Source organism: Rhinopithecus roxellana, chromosome 14 (assembly GCF_007565055.1).
Source record: "Rhinopithecus roxellana isolate Shanxi Qingling chromosome 14, ASM756505v1, whole genome shotgun sequence".
Classification (NCBI taxonomy): domain Eukaryota; kingdom Metazoa; phylum Chordata; class Mammalia; order Primates; family Cercopithecidae; genus Rhinopithecus; species Rhinopithecus roxellana.
The window spans coordinates 124,888,305-124,902,504 of NC_044562.1; the positions used below are offsets into that span (position 1 = coordinate 124,888,305).

Here is a 14,200-nt window from a genome sequence, read left to right on the forward strand (position 1 = left end):
CTGTGTAGGCCTAGGCTAATGTGTGTACTTGAGTCTTAGTTTTTAACAAAAAAGTTTAAAAAGTAAAAAAATTTTTTAATATAAGAGAGCTTATCAGGATATAAAGAAAAAATATTTCTGTACAGCTGTATAGTGTGTTCTTATTTTAAGTGTTATTAAGAGTGAAAAAGTTTTAAAAATTTAAAAGTTTATAAAGTAAAAAAGTGACAGTAAGCTAAAGTTAATTTATTATTGAATAAAGAAAGTTAAAAAAAAACTAGTGTAGCTTAAGTGTAGGGTATTTATGAAGTCCACAGTAATGTAAAGCAGTTTCTTAGGCCTTCACATTCACTCACTACTCACTCACTGACTCACCCAGAGCAACTTCCAGTCCTGCAAGCTCCATTCATGGTAAGTGCCCTATACATTTTTCATCTTTTAAATCTTATTTTTACTGTACCCTTTTTATGTTTAGATATGTTTAGCTGCACAAATATGTATCACTGGGTTACAACTGCCTACAGTATTCAGTATAGTAACATGTACAGGTTTGTAGCCTAGGAGCACCAGGCTATATACCATATAGCTTAGGTGTGTAGTAGGCTGTACCATAAACATTTGTGTAAGGGCACTGTGATGTTCGCACAACCACAACATTGCCTAATGATGCATTTCTCAGAACGTATCTCCACTATTAAGTGATGCATGACTGTAATTATGCAGCAGGAGGTTACCAATGGATCTAGCCAAAATTATGATATACCCATAACGATCTCTCAAAATAGTGAAGTGTATTTAAATAGTGAAGTGTATTTTCTGTGATCCATTTAAATAGTGAAGTGTATTTTCTGTGATCATGTTAATATAGAGAGGAAATACAGTTTTCCTTTTTTTGTATTTCTTACAGTGTTAGACTGATAATCTATAACCTGCATTCTTTGTATCCATCTTTAAAAATCAAAGCAAAGAATTTAAAAGCTAAAGAATTTTAGAGGTGGAAGGAAGCCAAGAGATTATGCAATTTAAATACTTTCTGACCAAATAGCACAGAGTTTTAGAAATAGTAGGTGCTCAATAATGGTTTTGGTTTTTTATATATGACATATATCTTAAGATGTTATTTAAAATTTATTTTTATCAAAGTAAAGTTTATATGTAAACAATCAAATATTACAAAATACCTTTATTATCAAAAGCAGCTCTTTTTTTAAAACATCTTTTTGGCCAGGCGTGGTGACTCATGCCTGTAATCCCAGCACTTTGGGAGGTTGAGGCAGCCAGATTGCTTAAGTCCGGGACCTGCTGGGCAACATGGCGAAACCCTGTCTCTACAAAAAATATGAAAATGAGCTGGGTATAGTGGTGTGTACCTGTAGTCCTAGCTACCTGGGAGGCTGAGGTGGGAGGATGGCTTGAGCCTGCGAGGTGGAAGTTGCAGTGAGCTGTGATCATGCCATAGCACTTCAGCCTGGGTAACGGAATGAAACCCTGGGTCACCTTTCCAACTCTTATCCCCTAAGGCAGCCACTTTTACCATTTTAGCATGCATCGTTTGATAATTACCTTTATATTCCCAGATAATAAGCTTATACTATTGTTTCTTAGTTTACTAACTTTAGAGAGTATTTACTGATTTCCCATTATGGTCATTGAGAATTTCTTACTCTCTTTTCTTAATAGAATTATGATTTTCATTTAAACCAGTACTTAATATTTACCCTATTATGACTACAAATATTGCTTACTGCTGAGTCAAGTAATATACAGTGATTATCTGCCCTCAAGTAGACTTTTTGTTTTCTTGGAGTCAATTATTTCCTTTTCTTTCATTGGCTTAATTTTCTATGTATATCCTGCATTTGTTCCTAATGCATTAACAGATCTGTTAAATGTCTGGCAGTAATTGTTTCCAACTCTCAGATCAAATCATTCATCAGTTCCATTATTTTCTTTCTAGAGACCTCCCTCCACCGCATGGTGTCCTCTTGCTCAAATCTGGCCAGATTGCTCTCCAGCGCAGATGTCTAGCTAGGACTTTCCTTAGCCATTCTGATTTGGGGATTGCTTTTAAAAGAGAATTTGCTAATGTGAATATGAGTAGAATGAAGAAGTATTAATATTTTTAAAAGAATCCTAAATTATTAATATATACTGCTCCTATGTCCTGGATTTACCAGCCTGTGAGATCACATAAAATGAGGTCACATTTGCTTTTGATGCCCAAATTATTATGGCTCAAGCTTTCACACTTTGAATGTAAGATCTCAGCACCAAGAACTTTGTAAAGTACCTGCTGAGTTTTTCTGGAGGTCCCTAATAGGAATGTATTCACATGTGCTCACCAACCAGTCCATCCACTGGTTAACATGAAGTGCTTGCCATATTTTTGCTCTTCTGCTTCTGTCCCCTGGCCAATGTGTATTGCACTGGATGCTTGTTTAAGGTGCTGATAGTATCCCTTAGAAAATGGGCTTTGGATTTGGCAATAGTGTTTTCTCCTGTTATTTCAATTTCCAAGAATACTAAGGAGGTACTAGGCTTGATGGGATGTCATAAGAACAGCCCTTCCCCCAATTCCACATGATTTTCCCTCTTCCTTTCCTCCATTGCTCAATGTCCAGAGCCCACAAAGTCTCTTTCAGTTTCTGCACTGTGCAGTCTTCTGCTTACATACCTTCTCATCACTCTATATCCAAAACCAAAAACAATCAACAGTCACAACCAATTGCTAACCATCCATCTCTGTAGGGGTGACACAAAAGCTAAACAACTCAGAGACACAGCTCAACCACATAATTGATTACCAAGCTAAAATGCTTAACATTTATATTCTGGTGATTTTCTCAAGCCAGAGAAACAGTCAGCATTAATATGAGATAAAGTGTCCATTCTGGAGATAAAACACTACTTGCAACTTTCAAATGATGGGCCTCTTTTTGCTAGACATGATTTTTTTAAACCTTAGAGTCTAAACTCAAGTACCATATTGCAAATTTTTAAATATGTCTATATACTTTTAACCCCAAAGATTTTCCCTTGGGAAAATTTGGAAATCTTCTATAGATATCTGTAAGTAATAAGATGGAATTGAAATACAAAATATTTTAGACTTTTCACTATGGCCTTTTCCCTAGAAATTCTCGAACTTGCTTAGTTAACATTTTTAAAGAGTACTTAAAGGGTGGATGTGCCACCAACAGAGAGATCGGCGAGGAGACTACATCAGAGGAAAGAATTTTTCTTGTGGGCTTTAAAGTACCACCATGCTGGTGTTTTAATTAAATGAGAGAATCAAAAGCCATATTATTCCAGGAAGAAATCTCAGGGCGTGATACACAAGACCCTTCACCATCTTCCCCTGACTCCCTGTCCAATGCAGTTTCCCAACTATGCATTTTCCACCCTTTCAGTGTTCCAGTTTTCTCCATGTAGTGGATGAGGACAGTTGCATTCACAATTTACCCAGCTAGTGAAAGGTAGAGCCAGGATTTTAACCCAGGTCAATTTGACTTTGAAACTTGTGACCCTTTCCTGCTTACTACATTGCCACGTGTCATTTTGGGTGTATATAGGAATGTCACTAAGGAGGAGGAGCTGATCTGAGGGAATACCCAGCCATGTAGATTATCTGGGATTTCTCTGGCATATATAATAGTTTCTTAGTATTATATACTCTGTGTGGAGGGAGACCCTGGAGAGAATCCCCTGTGTGAGCAAACCTAATCCCAAACCTCACTGTCTCTCTCCTTTCATCTAATACCTTTCTTCCATCCCTTTTTAGGAGAGAGGCCAAAAAAGGAGAGAGGATGGGTTGCTGATGCAGCATTCTGCTCCCCATAAGCCATCCAAGTGGCAGACTGGGCTTACCTTTCCTATGACATCTGTTAACAGCTTGAGAGACAGAGGATCATGAACCAAAGCATCTGTGTAAAAGGAACCAAGGTATTTCTTCGGGTTCATTGGGTTGTCCTGGGCACACAGATCTGGGCGCATGCTGAATCCATGGGAGATTCTTCCCACTGTGAAGGGGAAGGCACCACCTATAAGTAAAACCCATTACTGAGGGGTTAGTGTTGATTGTAAAGGATTCCTTTAGTCTTGATGTTACATGCAAGAAGTTACTGTAGGCCAGCTGATTAACAGTAATTACAAAGGACCTATTGTGTTCTGAATGCTGGGAGATGATGGAAGAAATGACGTTAACTCATCTAGAAATTCAGATTTGAGAAAATCATCCTAAAGAGAGAAGACAGGCTGGGCACAATGGCTCGCGCCTATAATCCCAGCACTTTGGGAGGCTAAGGATGGCAGATCACGAGGTCTGGAGATCGAGACCATCCTGGCTAACATGGTGAAACCCCACCTCTACTAAAACACAAAAAAATTAGTCAGGTGTGGTGGCACGTGCCTGTAGTCCCAGCTACTCAGGAAGCTGAGATAGGAGAATCGCTTGAACCTGGGAGGCGGAGGTTGCAGTAGCCAAGATCGCACCACTGCACTCCAGCCTATGTGACAGAGTGAGACTCTGTCTCAAAAAAAAATAAATAAATAAATAAAAATAAAAATGAAAAAAAAGAGTGAAGGCAAGTGTGTAAAGATATGTAATCAAAGTTTTCAAATATAGTGTGATTATAATAGCAAAATATTGAGACAACCTATCAGTTGGGGACTATCTAAGTCATGGTGACATATCCGTGAAATACAAGGCCATAAAAAATGCTGAAGCTCTGTATTTGTTGACATGGAAAGATGTCTTCTCTATGCTGTTGAGGAGGAAAGGCATGTTAGAGAATAACATGTATAGTTTGATTTTGTGTGTGTGTGTGTGTGTGTATGTGTGTTTAAGGGTCACAAATTCAATTACCTACAGGGACCAGGCAGGCAATGTAAAAAAATGAAGTAGGCCTATTTGTAAACAACGAAGAATAGTAGGGACTGTTGTAGACTGGAGAGCTCATGATCTAACTAGAGGGATTTAAATAAAAAACAGAAAAAAAAAAACAGTGCCAAAACTAAACTTGCCTACAAAAGTAGAATGTGGTTCCTAAACCATCATGTGACTAGAGTGATGGCTGGAAGGATGTTATGAACTGAATCCTATTCCTTCAAAATTCATATGCTGAAGCCCTAATGCCAAATGTGACTGTATTTGCAGAAAGGACCTCTAAAGAGGTAATTAAGGTTACCTGAGGTCATAAAGTGGGGCCTCAATCCAATAGGACTGGTGTACTGATGTCCTTGTAAGAAAAGGAGGAGAAACCAAAGGCCATGTGAGGAAGGTGGCCATGTGCAAACTAGGAAGAGAGCCCTCACTAGAAACCAGCCCTGCCAGCACCTTGATCTTGGACTTCTAGCCTCCAGGACTGTGAGAAAATTAATTTCTGTTTTCTTACAGTCATGCAATCTGTGGCATTTTGTTATGACTGCCTGAGATGACTAATAAAAATAGGGTCTTACCGCCATGTGCGAAACACACTTTCAGTTTAGGAAACTTCTCAAACACTCCACCCATGATCATGGAGCAAATGGCTATGGTGGTCTCTGCTGGCATTCCTGGAGAGGAAATAGTCGCAAGGTTCAGGGATGACCAAGAAGAAGTTCAGTGATGTTAGTGGCTGGGGAATTGTCAGTGCAAAGAAACTTGAGGCCCCTGTACCCTGGCAGGGTTTGGCTGTATTATAGGGCATTACTTTGGCAAGGAGAACCACGTGAAACTTCCTACTTGCCACTTGAAGGGAGAGTCATCTAATGGCTAGAGAGGTTGAGGAGCCAGGGACTTGGCATTTGCCTTACTTCCCCCAACTTCAGTTTGGGATGCAGTGGGACAGGTGGAGTGTGCCAAGTCCGAGCTGAACCCTAGCTCCTCCAGTTTTCTGCCTCCTGGCCTCTGGCAAGTTATTTAATGGCTCTGAGCCCACATTTCATCTGTAAGATGACATCTGTGTTGCCCATTTTGCAAGACTGTTGTGGAGCATTGCAAATAATGATGTCAGCCAAGTTCCTGGACAGAATTTCACAATGGAGGTGCTCAACAAAAGTATTAGTTGCTTCTCTCTCAATTTCCTCATCTGTAAAATGGTGAGTTCCTGCCAGTGAGTTGTTTTGAGGATTGGCAGACAGCACCTGGCATTTAGTAAGGGCTCACTAAATATTAACTATCATTATGATCATTGCTGCCAAATCTTTGCTGCCTCTTGTAGCTGAGGTTGAAAATAACTGGATTAAAATGAATTATTTCAAGTGCTTTGTGCTTCTAGGAGAAGCAGCTGGTCCATGTCTAATGCCTTCACCCCGAGGAGCCAGTCCAAGCTACATTGCCATTGACTGCTTTTCAGACCATAACTCAGAAATCCACTGCTCCACACCTGTGCCCTATACCTTCTGGGGAAGCCTGACTCTGTAGGCTGCGGAACTAGGCTTCACAGGATGCTCATTCTGCCTGGGGCTGGTCACTGCTTCACAGGCAGAGACACCCCTGGCACCTGGCTGCCTGGGAATTCTGGAAGCATGATAGATTTGTACCCATCTGGGAGCAATTTGTGGGCAGAGCTTCCTGAAGGCAGAGAGATGGATGACATCACTTTCTTCTAGTTCTGTGACTCTACTTTCTCATAATTACTTGAATGATAACCCCACAATCCATTCTCCATACAGCAGTCAGAGTTACATTCATAGTGTGAATTGGATCATGATGCTTCTCTGCTGGGAATCCTCCAATCCACTAATGACCACCTTTGCATCCAGAATAAAATTCCAAAATTAGCTTGTTTTCTTGTGATATATATACTTGTTTATAATCTCTTTCCTCTAACCAGAATATAAGCTCCATGAAAGCAGAGGTTTTGTTCATGTCTGTATCCCCAGTGCCTGGGACAGGGCCTGGCATGCTAGAAGGAATCAATGTATTTGTGTTGCATAAATGGATGATGAAATGACTCTATATGCAGATGCTCTCCTGTTGCAATATAAATAAGTTTATGGGCCGGGTGTGGTGACTCACACCTGTAATCCCAGCACTTTGCCAGGCCAAGGTGGGCAGATCACTTGAGGTCAGGAGTTTGAGAACAGCCTGGCCAACATGGTGAAACCCTGTCTCTACTAAAAATATAAAAATTAGCTGAGCATGGTGGCGTGCACTTGTAATCCCAGCTACTTGTGAGGCTGAGGCAGGAGAATCACTTGAACCCGGGAGGCAGAGGTTGCAATGAGCTGAGATCACACCACTGCACTCCAGCCTGGGTGACAGAGTGAGACTTGGTCTCTAAATAAATAAATAAGCTTGTGGGACTTATCAAAGTTTTGTGAGTAAGGGTGACATTTTTCTTTGAAGCTTGATGGCACTGGGCATCTTGGGTTATCTCATCCTATTAATTATTGCCCAAGAATTTGGTGGGGGATGAGTAGGAAGCCTCCTTACTAAATACTTTGGTTTCCAATAGCAATCACAGGAATATATAAAACATCAGAGCAGAAAGAGACCTTTGGAGGAATCCAGACCAGCATTCTCATTTTACGGATGAGGGATTGCGGCCTATGGAGGTAAAGTGATTTACTACAAGCAATACAGTGAAATAGAGACTAAGTTGGAACTAAAATCCCATTTTTTGACTTCCAATATATTGCCCCATTTAATTCTTCATGGTGATTGCTATTTTGATTACTTAATAATTACTAATTGTACTAGTTGGGCTGAGGAGAGAAAGAACAATGGTCTCCTTAAAGAAAATCCAGTGCAGTGGTTCACACCTGTAACCCCAGCACTTTGGGAGGCAGAGGTGGGTGGATCACTTGAGGCCAAGAATTTGAGACCAGCCTGGCCAAGATGGTGAAACCCTGTTTCTACTGAAAATACAAAGAGTAACTGGGCATGGCATTGCACCCCTGTAATCCCAGCTATTTGGGAGGCTGAGGCAGGAGAATTGTTTGAATCCAGGGGGCGGAGGTTGCAGTGAGCTGAGATTGCATCACTGTACTCCAGTCTGGGCGACAGAGTGAGAACTTGTCTCAAAAAAAGAAGAAAACAAAACCAACACTTTTTATTTGGGGACCAAGTTTTCATTGGGTTTGTAGATGAGCTCTATTTTTCACCTGTAGCTCCAGAATTTTACATCTGTTCTCTATCTCTTCTTATCATAACTGATAATGAGAGACTGGATAGAGCAAATGGAGTTTTCTCCTCTACCCTTTCGTGGAACTATGGATAGTGTAGGAGGCAAAGGGCAGAAGAGCAGATAACAGGAAAATTGCAAACCTGGGCCATCTTTTATATAAGATTTCAGATCTTTGGGTGGTGGAAGTTGACCTTCTACCTTTAATTCTAGGGTTCTCGTTTGTATGAACTGATGCTATTATCATCTTCCAAAAAATCTACTAGACAGGCATGGTTACATTTTTTGAAGCCTCTTTGGGAGTCTGTGTAGCAAGACTGGCTTTGGAGTCAGATATATCTGTGTAAATTACATTTTCATGCATTAACTGTGTGACTTGGACAACCTACCTAAACACTCCAAGCCTCAGTTTCTCCATCTGTAAAATGATCATTATAATGTCAACCTCATAGATTAAATATATGATTTATTTATGATGGTATTGGATATGTTTAAAATTAAATGAGGTAATGTATATATATGTAGCACTAATCCAAGTAAGAGCTCAGTAAGTGATAGCTGCTATTACTCATAATCCTGTTAATTATTCATACTTTCCCTATTTGACCTAATAGGTTTCCATGGATGATTGGAAAAACCCAAGAGTTGGTGTTCTGTTCCAGACCCCACACAGACACAAACCTACGAGCCAAGGGAGCCAGTATTTGGCCATTCGTCCATCCATCTGCATGTCCCAGGGATGCACGAACAGAGAACACTTCAGCCTTTCAGCTGCCTTCAAAGAAGCAATGAGAGAGAGAGAGAGAGAGAGGGTTACTTTGATGAGTGAGCAGATACCAGGTACTGTTTGGGGAAACTGCTTTTCTTTGAGTCTATATTGGTCTGTAAAAATAAATTAAAATGCTTTTGAAGTTGTTTTATGATCTATTTAAAAGAGATATTGACAAACTTCTCCTGCTTGGAAAATAAAAGGGACACTTAGAATTAACAAAGGGGGTTGGTAGATTTACCACTGAGGTCGATGAACTTAATATATCATCTGGTAAAACAAGTGTCTGGAAATATCCATTATTCAGATGTTTTGGCTGACAGCAAAATGCTCAAGGACTAATCCCGCACCTGAAATGTAGGGGAAAATTTTCCCTACGTTTGGCTCCTTCTGGCTCCTACTTGGTCTGCTCTTTTGGAAGGATTGCTGAGATTGTATTCTTGGAGTCAGGGCGAGAGTGCCCCCTCTTTTCCCCACTTGGAAACCAGAGTTTGTGGAAAGTGAGGAAGTGATGTGCTGGAGCCAGAGGCTCAGTGCTGGGCTGGGGCTGGCTGGCCTGACCCAAGCCACCTGACTACTCAGAGCCCAGCGCTGGGTGGAATCCCTGGGGTCTGTAGGCATTCTTCCCGCCCCAGGAGCCCAGCTGAGTCTCTGAACAGTCGGCTGTGAGTGAGATGACCTCAGACAGGGAAGAGGTCAATGCCTTAGCCAGACAGGCACTGAGATGAATGTCATGGGCATGCTTCAGGGCCTTCTGAGAAATGGAAATACCATCTGGATGGACTGACCTTTATTCAACAAAAAGTTTAATTAAAAGAAGTCCCCTCAACAGGCATTGAATATTAGCACTCATCAAGATTCAAAAGAGATTTCCCTTAGAATAATTCCTCACTACGTATATTGAGGTTCTGGAGTGACTTCTCCTACCCTCATACATAAATGTTTGTGCTAACCAGGCTGATGCAATGTGACTTGTGTACATAAGCATTTTTAAAACAGAAAACCAATTCTGGGACAACAGGGGATTCTGGTAAGTTGAAGAAAGGACTCTTAATTCAACAGGTCCTGGGGAGCAGAAGAGATATAAGCCTTTTAAAGAGAGAGAAGCTAATTGGTTTCTGATCATAGATGCAGGTTGGAAAGAAAAACTGACTTCTTGGGATGGTTTGAGTTTGGCAAAGGTGCATGGTCATGGTATCTCTGTGGGATTTGACTCCTCATTTGGATACAGCTTTATTCTATGTGCCTCTGGTGGTTCTTTTCTTTTTAAAATTTTTCCTTTTTATTTTTTGTAAACTTTTATGTTCAGAGTACATGTGCAGGTTTGTTATATAGGTAAATTGCATGTCACAGGGGCTTCGCATACAGATTATTTTGTCACCCAGGTAATAACCATTGTACCCAATAGGTAGATTTTTGATCCTCACCCTCCTCCCAACCTCATTTCTGTTCAATTCAAATTAACATATTGTTGATCTCCTTCTATATATGGGGTTTGTAGAGAATAGAAAAAGAAGTTATACTCTCACAATTATAATTAACATTGACTGAGAACTTATGTGCCTAAGCTGTTACAAGAATTTTTTAATTATTAACTAGTTTAATTTTTTATGAGATGCACACTTTTACTACCCTCATTTTATGGAGAAGAAAACTAAGGCAGAAAGAGGCTAACTTACTCAGGGCTTGTGGCTGATAGATGGTGGAGCTGGGCAGTTGGCACTGCAATTCTGTCTGCCTTATACCAGTAACGAAGTTGTTTTTGCGCCTGAAAACTGATCTGAGCATGTATGATTGGGTTTACTCACTAAAAAGGGAGGTCTAGGAGGTAAAGGGGACAGTTAGACCTTTGGAGTGCCAGGATCACCTTGAAATGACAAAGCCAACCTCACTCATGAAAATTCGTTTCAACACATTATTGACACAAACTAGAGAGCAGAGAGGCAGGCAAACCTTGCTAACCAAACAAATACGCTGCCACCCCCAGGACATCGTGAGCCACGTGGGGAGAGCATGTGCTCCTGAATCCCCTCAGAGACTGGATGTCCCGAAAACAGCCCAGTTAGAATGATTGATGGGTCAAGCTAGTCACGCAAATGAAAATATCCATATGGACCCCGACCGGCTGCTGTTGCTTCCTAAGCCCCTTAGTAATTCATAAACCCAAATCCAATGAATGCTAACATGACTTGCAGCTGAAGTCTCGCTCACTCTGTGCTGAAACAACTTGGATGCATAAGTAAATAAATCCTCTTTCAAAGCTCATTAAAGTTTCTAGAAAACATTCGCTACATCAGCTAAGCCACTGCAGCCAGTGAGCTTCAGGGAGTTCAGTATTTTGAGGAACATTAAATCTTTCAAGTCATTAGGAGGCAATTTAATAGGCAATCCCCTGACTGGTGGGCAGTCGCCATAGATACAAACATGGAAAATTTTTTGCCTGTAGTTAGACCTCAATAAATACTAAATGAGTAAATGATCAGTAATCACAGTGCCTGGTGAGTCCACAAACATCTCTTTAAGTCATTATTAAAGATTTTGCATTTATAATGAAAATAATAGAAAGCAATATTATTATAATTCTAGGAGGGAAATAAAAAATTTAAAAATGCAATTGAGTAGAGTTATGCATCGTGAATCCTAGTACTGAGATGAGAAGATTTGGTTATAGAAAGAATTGAAAGTGGAGGAGGAAGAAGAAGACTGATGGAGATGACTGTGGAACTATGGATACTTGAAGTTGGATATTTCAGAAATGAATGGCACTGAATTTTTGAACATACATTTTACCATGAAATATTTTAAGTATAGAAGGTGTAAACAATAACACAATGAGCATCCATATACCCACCACCTAGTTTCATCAAATGTTAACATTTTCATGGTATTATTTTTTATTAGGTATTTTAAAGTACATTTTCAAAATATATGACTCAAAAAATATCTTAATTACAGGTTGGTTAAATAAATCAAAACATAGCCATATATTGGAATATTCTGCAGTTACTTAAAAATCATGCATTAAAAGAATTTTCACTTATGTTGGAAATGTTTAATTAGCATACAAAATCACATGTGTAACAGAATTTCAGTTTCATGAAAATACAGGTATATGTATATCAAAAAAGTATCTATGTATGATAACAGTGGCTACTTATCTTTGGGAGGCTGGATTATGGGTAATGTTTATTTTCATCTTTATACTTTTCTGTATTTTTGAAAAATGTTAAGTATTTTTTTTCCAAAGCAGATTTTTTCTTTGTTTTGAGACGGAGTCTTGCTCTTTTTTTTCTTTTTTTTTTTGAGACAGTATCTAGCTGTGTCGCCCAGGCTGGAGTGCAGTGGCGTGATCTTGGCTTACTGCAACCTCCACCTCTGGAGTTCAAGCGATTCTCCTACCTCAGCCTCCCAAGTAACTGGGATTACAGGTACCTGCCACCACACCCAGCTAATTTTTGTATTTTTAGTAGAGACGGGGTTTCACTGTGTTGGCTAGGCTGGTCTCAAACTCCTGACCTCATGATCTGCCCACCTCGGCCTCCCAAAGTGCTGGGATTACAAACATGAGCCATCGCGCCTGGCCGAGTCTGGCTCTGTTACCCAGACTAGAGTGCAGTGGCACAATCTTGGCTCACTGCAACCTCTGTCTTCTGGGTTGAAGATGCTGTCATGCCTCAGCCTCCCAAGTAGCTGGGATTACAGGGGCGTGGCACTACACCTGGCTAATTTTTTTGTATTTTTAGTAGAGACGGGGTTTTGCTATGTTGGTCAGGCTGGCCTCGAACTCCTGGCCTCAAGTGATCTGCCCGCCTGGGCCTCCCGAAATGCTGGGATTATAGGTGTGAGCTGCTGCACCCGGCCGAAATATATATATATGTATGTATGTCATTAACAGGATTCTTTTGCACAGTGGCTGTAAAGAGGGTATTTTGGCTTCCAAGTGAAAGATTAAAAGGATGGCAAGGGGGATGGAAGGAAAAGAGATTTCACTGTGTTAACTCAGCGCTGGCCTAGGAACCATTCCACCAGTTCCTCTTTGGAATGGCCCACTCCTTTGCGGGGGCTATTTCCACACCTTCTACCTACATCTAACAAGTCATAGATGCCACTCTTCCCTCCCAGTGGGGTGACGCTTCCCCTCCTCCCCGCCAGCACCCAGCAGTGCCCCCGGCCCAGGCACTGGGCGGCTGGTGTTGGCTGAGCAGCCCCGCTACTCACCGCATAGACAGGAAAGAGCTCCCGCGCATTCAGGTCCCACTCGTTGACGTGGGTGCCAATTTGGACCCCAGGAAAGCCCAGCTCTTTCACACAGCGCTCCATCTCCTGGACCGCCAGCTCAGGGGCCTGCATGGGCAACGTCCCCAGACCCACAAACCTCCTGGGGTAGCTTGCAACAGTGGTGGCAACGTCGTTGTTTAAAAGCTGGCACAGGTTTAAAGTGTCCTCAGGTTTGGCCTGGTGGAGACAGGAAAGGGAAAACCGCATTGTTGAAAACCTACTTCTTTTAGACATTTACTCTGAACAGTGCCTCCTCGTGGCTATAATATTTGTCATTTTCAAATGATAAATTTTGATGAGCTTTACCACATCAGAAAACAGAGGCACAGATTGGAAAGGTGCTGGCCACAGAAGACCCAGAAGCCAATCTTTGTAAAGCAAAGAAAACAGAAGGTGTATTGCTGATTCATTGGAAAAATTGAGGCCAGAATCAGAAGGGAAGGACACAATTACTGGGCCTGGTATCCCAACACTAGAGATGGAATGGGCATGGGCCACCTCCAACTGCAGAAAGATCTTAATGCCCCCCTACCCCCCAGGAGGTCGGGCCTGGCCAAGGACCTCAGGCCACCATCAAGGCACCTCCTTATCATGCCTCGTTGAGGGCGGCCAGGCTGGCTCACTGACTTGTCCTGCCCCTGCCTGTTCTCCTGTCTGTCCTTCCTGTTGGCTGTGACATTCAGGGCTGTCCTTGGCAAAATGCTGAGGCAGATGAAGTTTGCTGTTGGCTTCCCTAATGCTCCCTTCTTCACTGTTTTCTTTCCTCTGTCACCCCGCTGCCCACTGCCAGGAATCTGATCCTCTCCTGCAGCCTCAGTTGTCTAATCAGAGTGGTAACCAATCTGATAAATGCAGGCATATTGAGGTCTCAGGGCACTTTTAAGTAGTGAATGCAATCGCAGGAACAGGCAAAGACTGAGTCACTCACTAATACTGGGTTTATGAACACAGATCACGGAAGTATGTATGAACAGGTGGTATTTCCACTGCTCCTTAAATCATGAGAGTGAATATCTGTTTGGATGAGCAGGGACTTAGCACGCTCCCGGCTATGTACAAAAATTTT

At 41.4% G+C, this 14,200-nt stretch overlaps 1 protein-coding gene and 1 long non-coding RNA gene across 4 annotated transcripts in view; one reads left to right on the top strand and one right to left on the bottom strand.

The window, feature by feature from the left end:
- Positions 1-9,237, top strand: part of LOC104665603 — a 52,146-nt gene extending 42,909 nt beyond the window's left edge. Inside the window, exons 2-4 of the long non-coding RNA XR_004053309.1 lie at positions 3,761-3,921; positions 7,419-7,518; positions 8,702-9,237. This is a non-coding gene — a long non-coding RNA (uncharacterized LOC104665603). The remainder of the gene's footprint in view (positions 1-3,760; positions 3,922-7,418; positions 7,519-8,701) is intronic.
- ACMSD (aminocarboxymuconate semialdehyde decarboxylase) overlaps positions 1-14,200 on the bottom strand; it is a 63,986-nt gene that overhangs the window by 26,591 nt on the left and 23,195 nt on the right. For 2 of the 3 annotated variants that reach the window (XM_010367500.2, XM_010367511.1), the window contains 4 exons: positions 13,075-13,311; positions 8,769-8,862; positions 5,437-5,532; positions 3,847-4,019 (listed from right to left, as the gene is read on the bottom strand). In XM_010367500.2, the coding sequence (XP_010365802.1) occupies positions 3,847-4,019; positions 5,437-5,532; positions 8,769-8,862; positions 13,075-13,311 (600 nt within the window). The remainder of the gene's footprint in view (positions 1-3,846; positions 4,020-5,436; positions 5,533-8,768; positions 8,863-13,074; positions 13,312-14,200) is intronic. The other variant, XM_010367505.2, reaches the window with a different exon arrangement.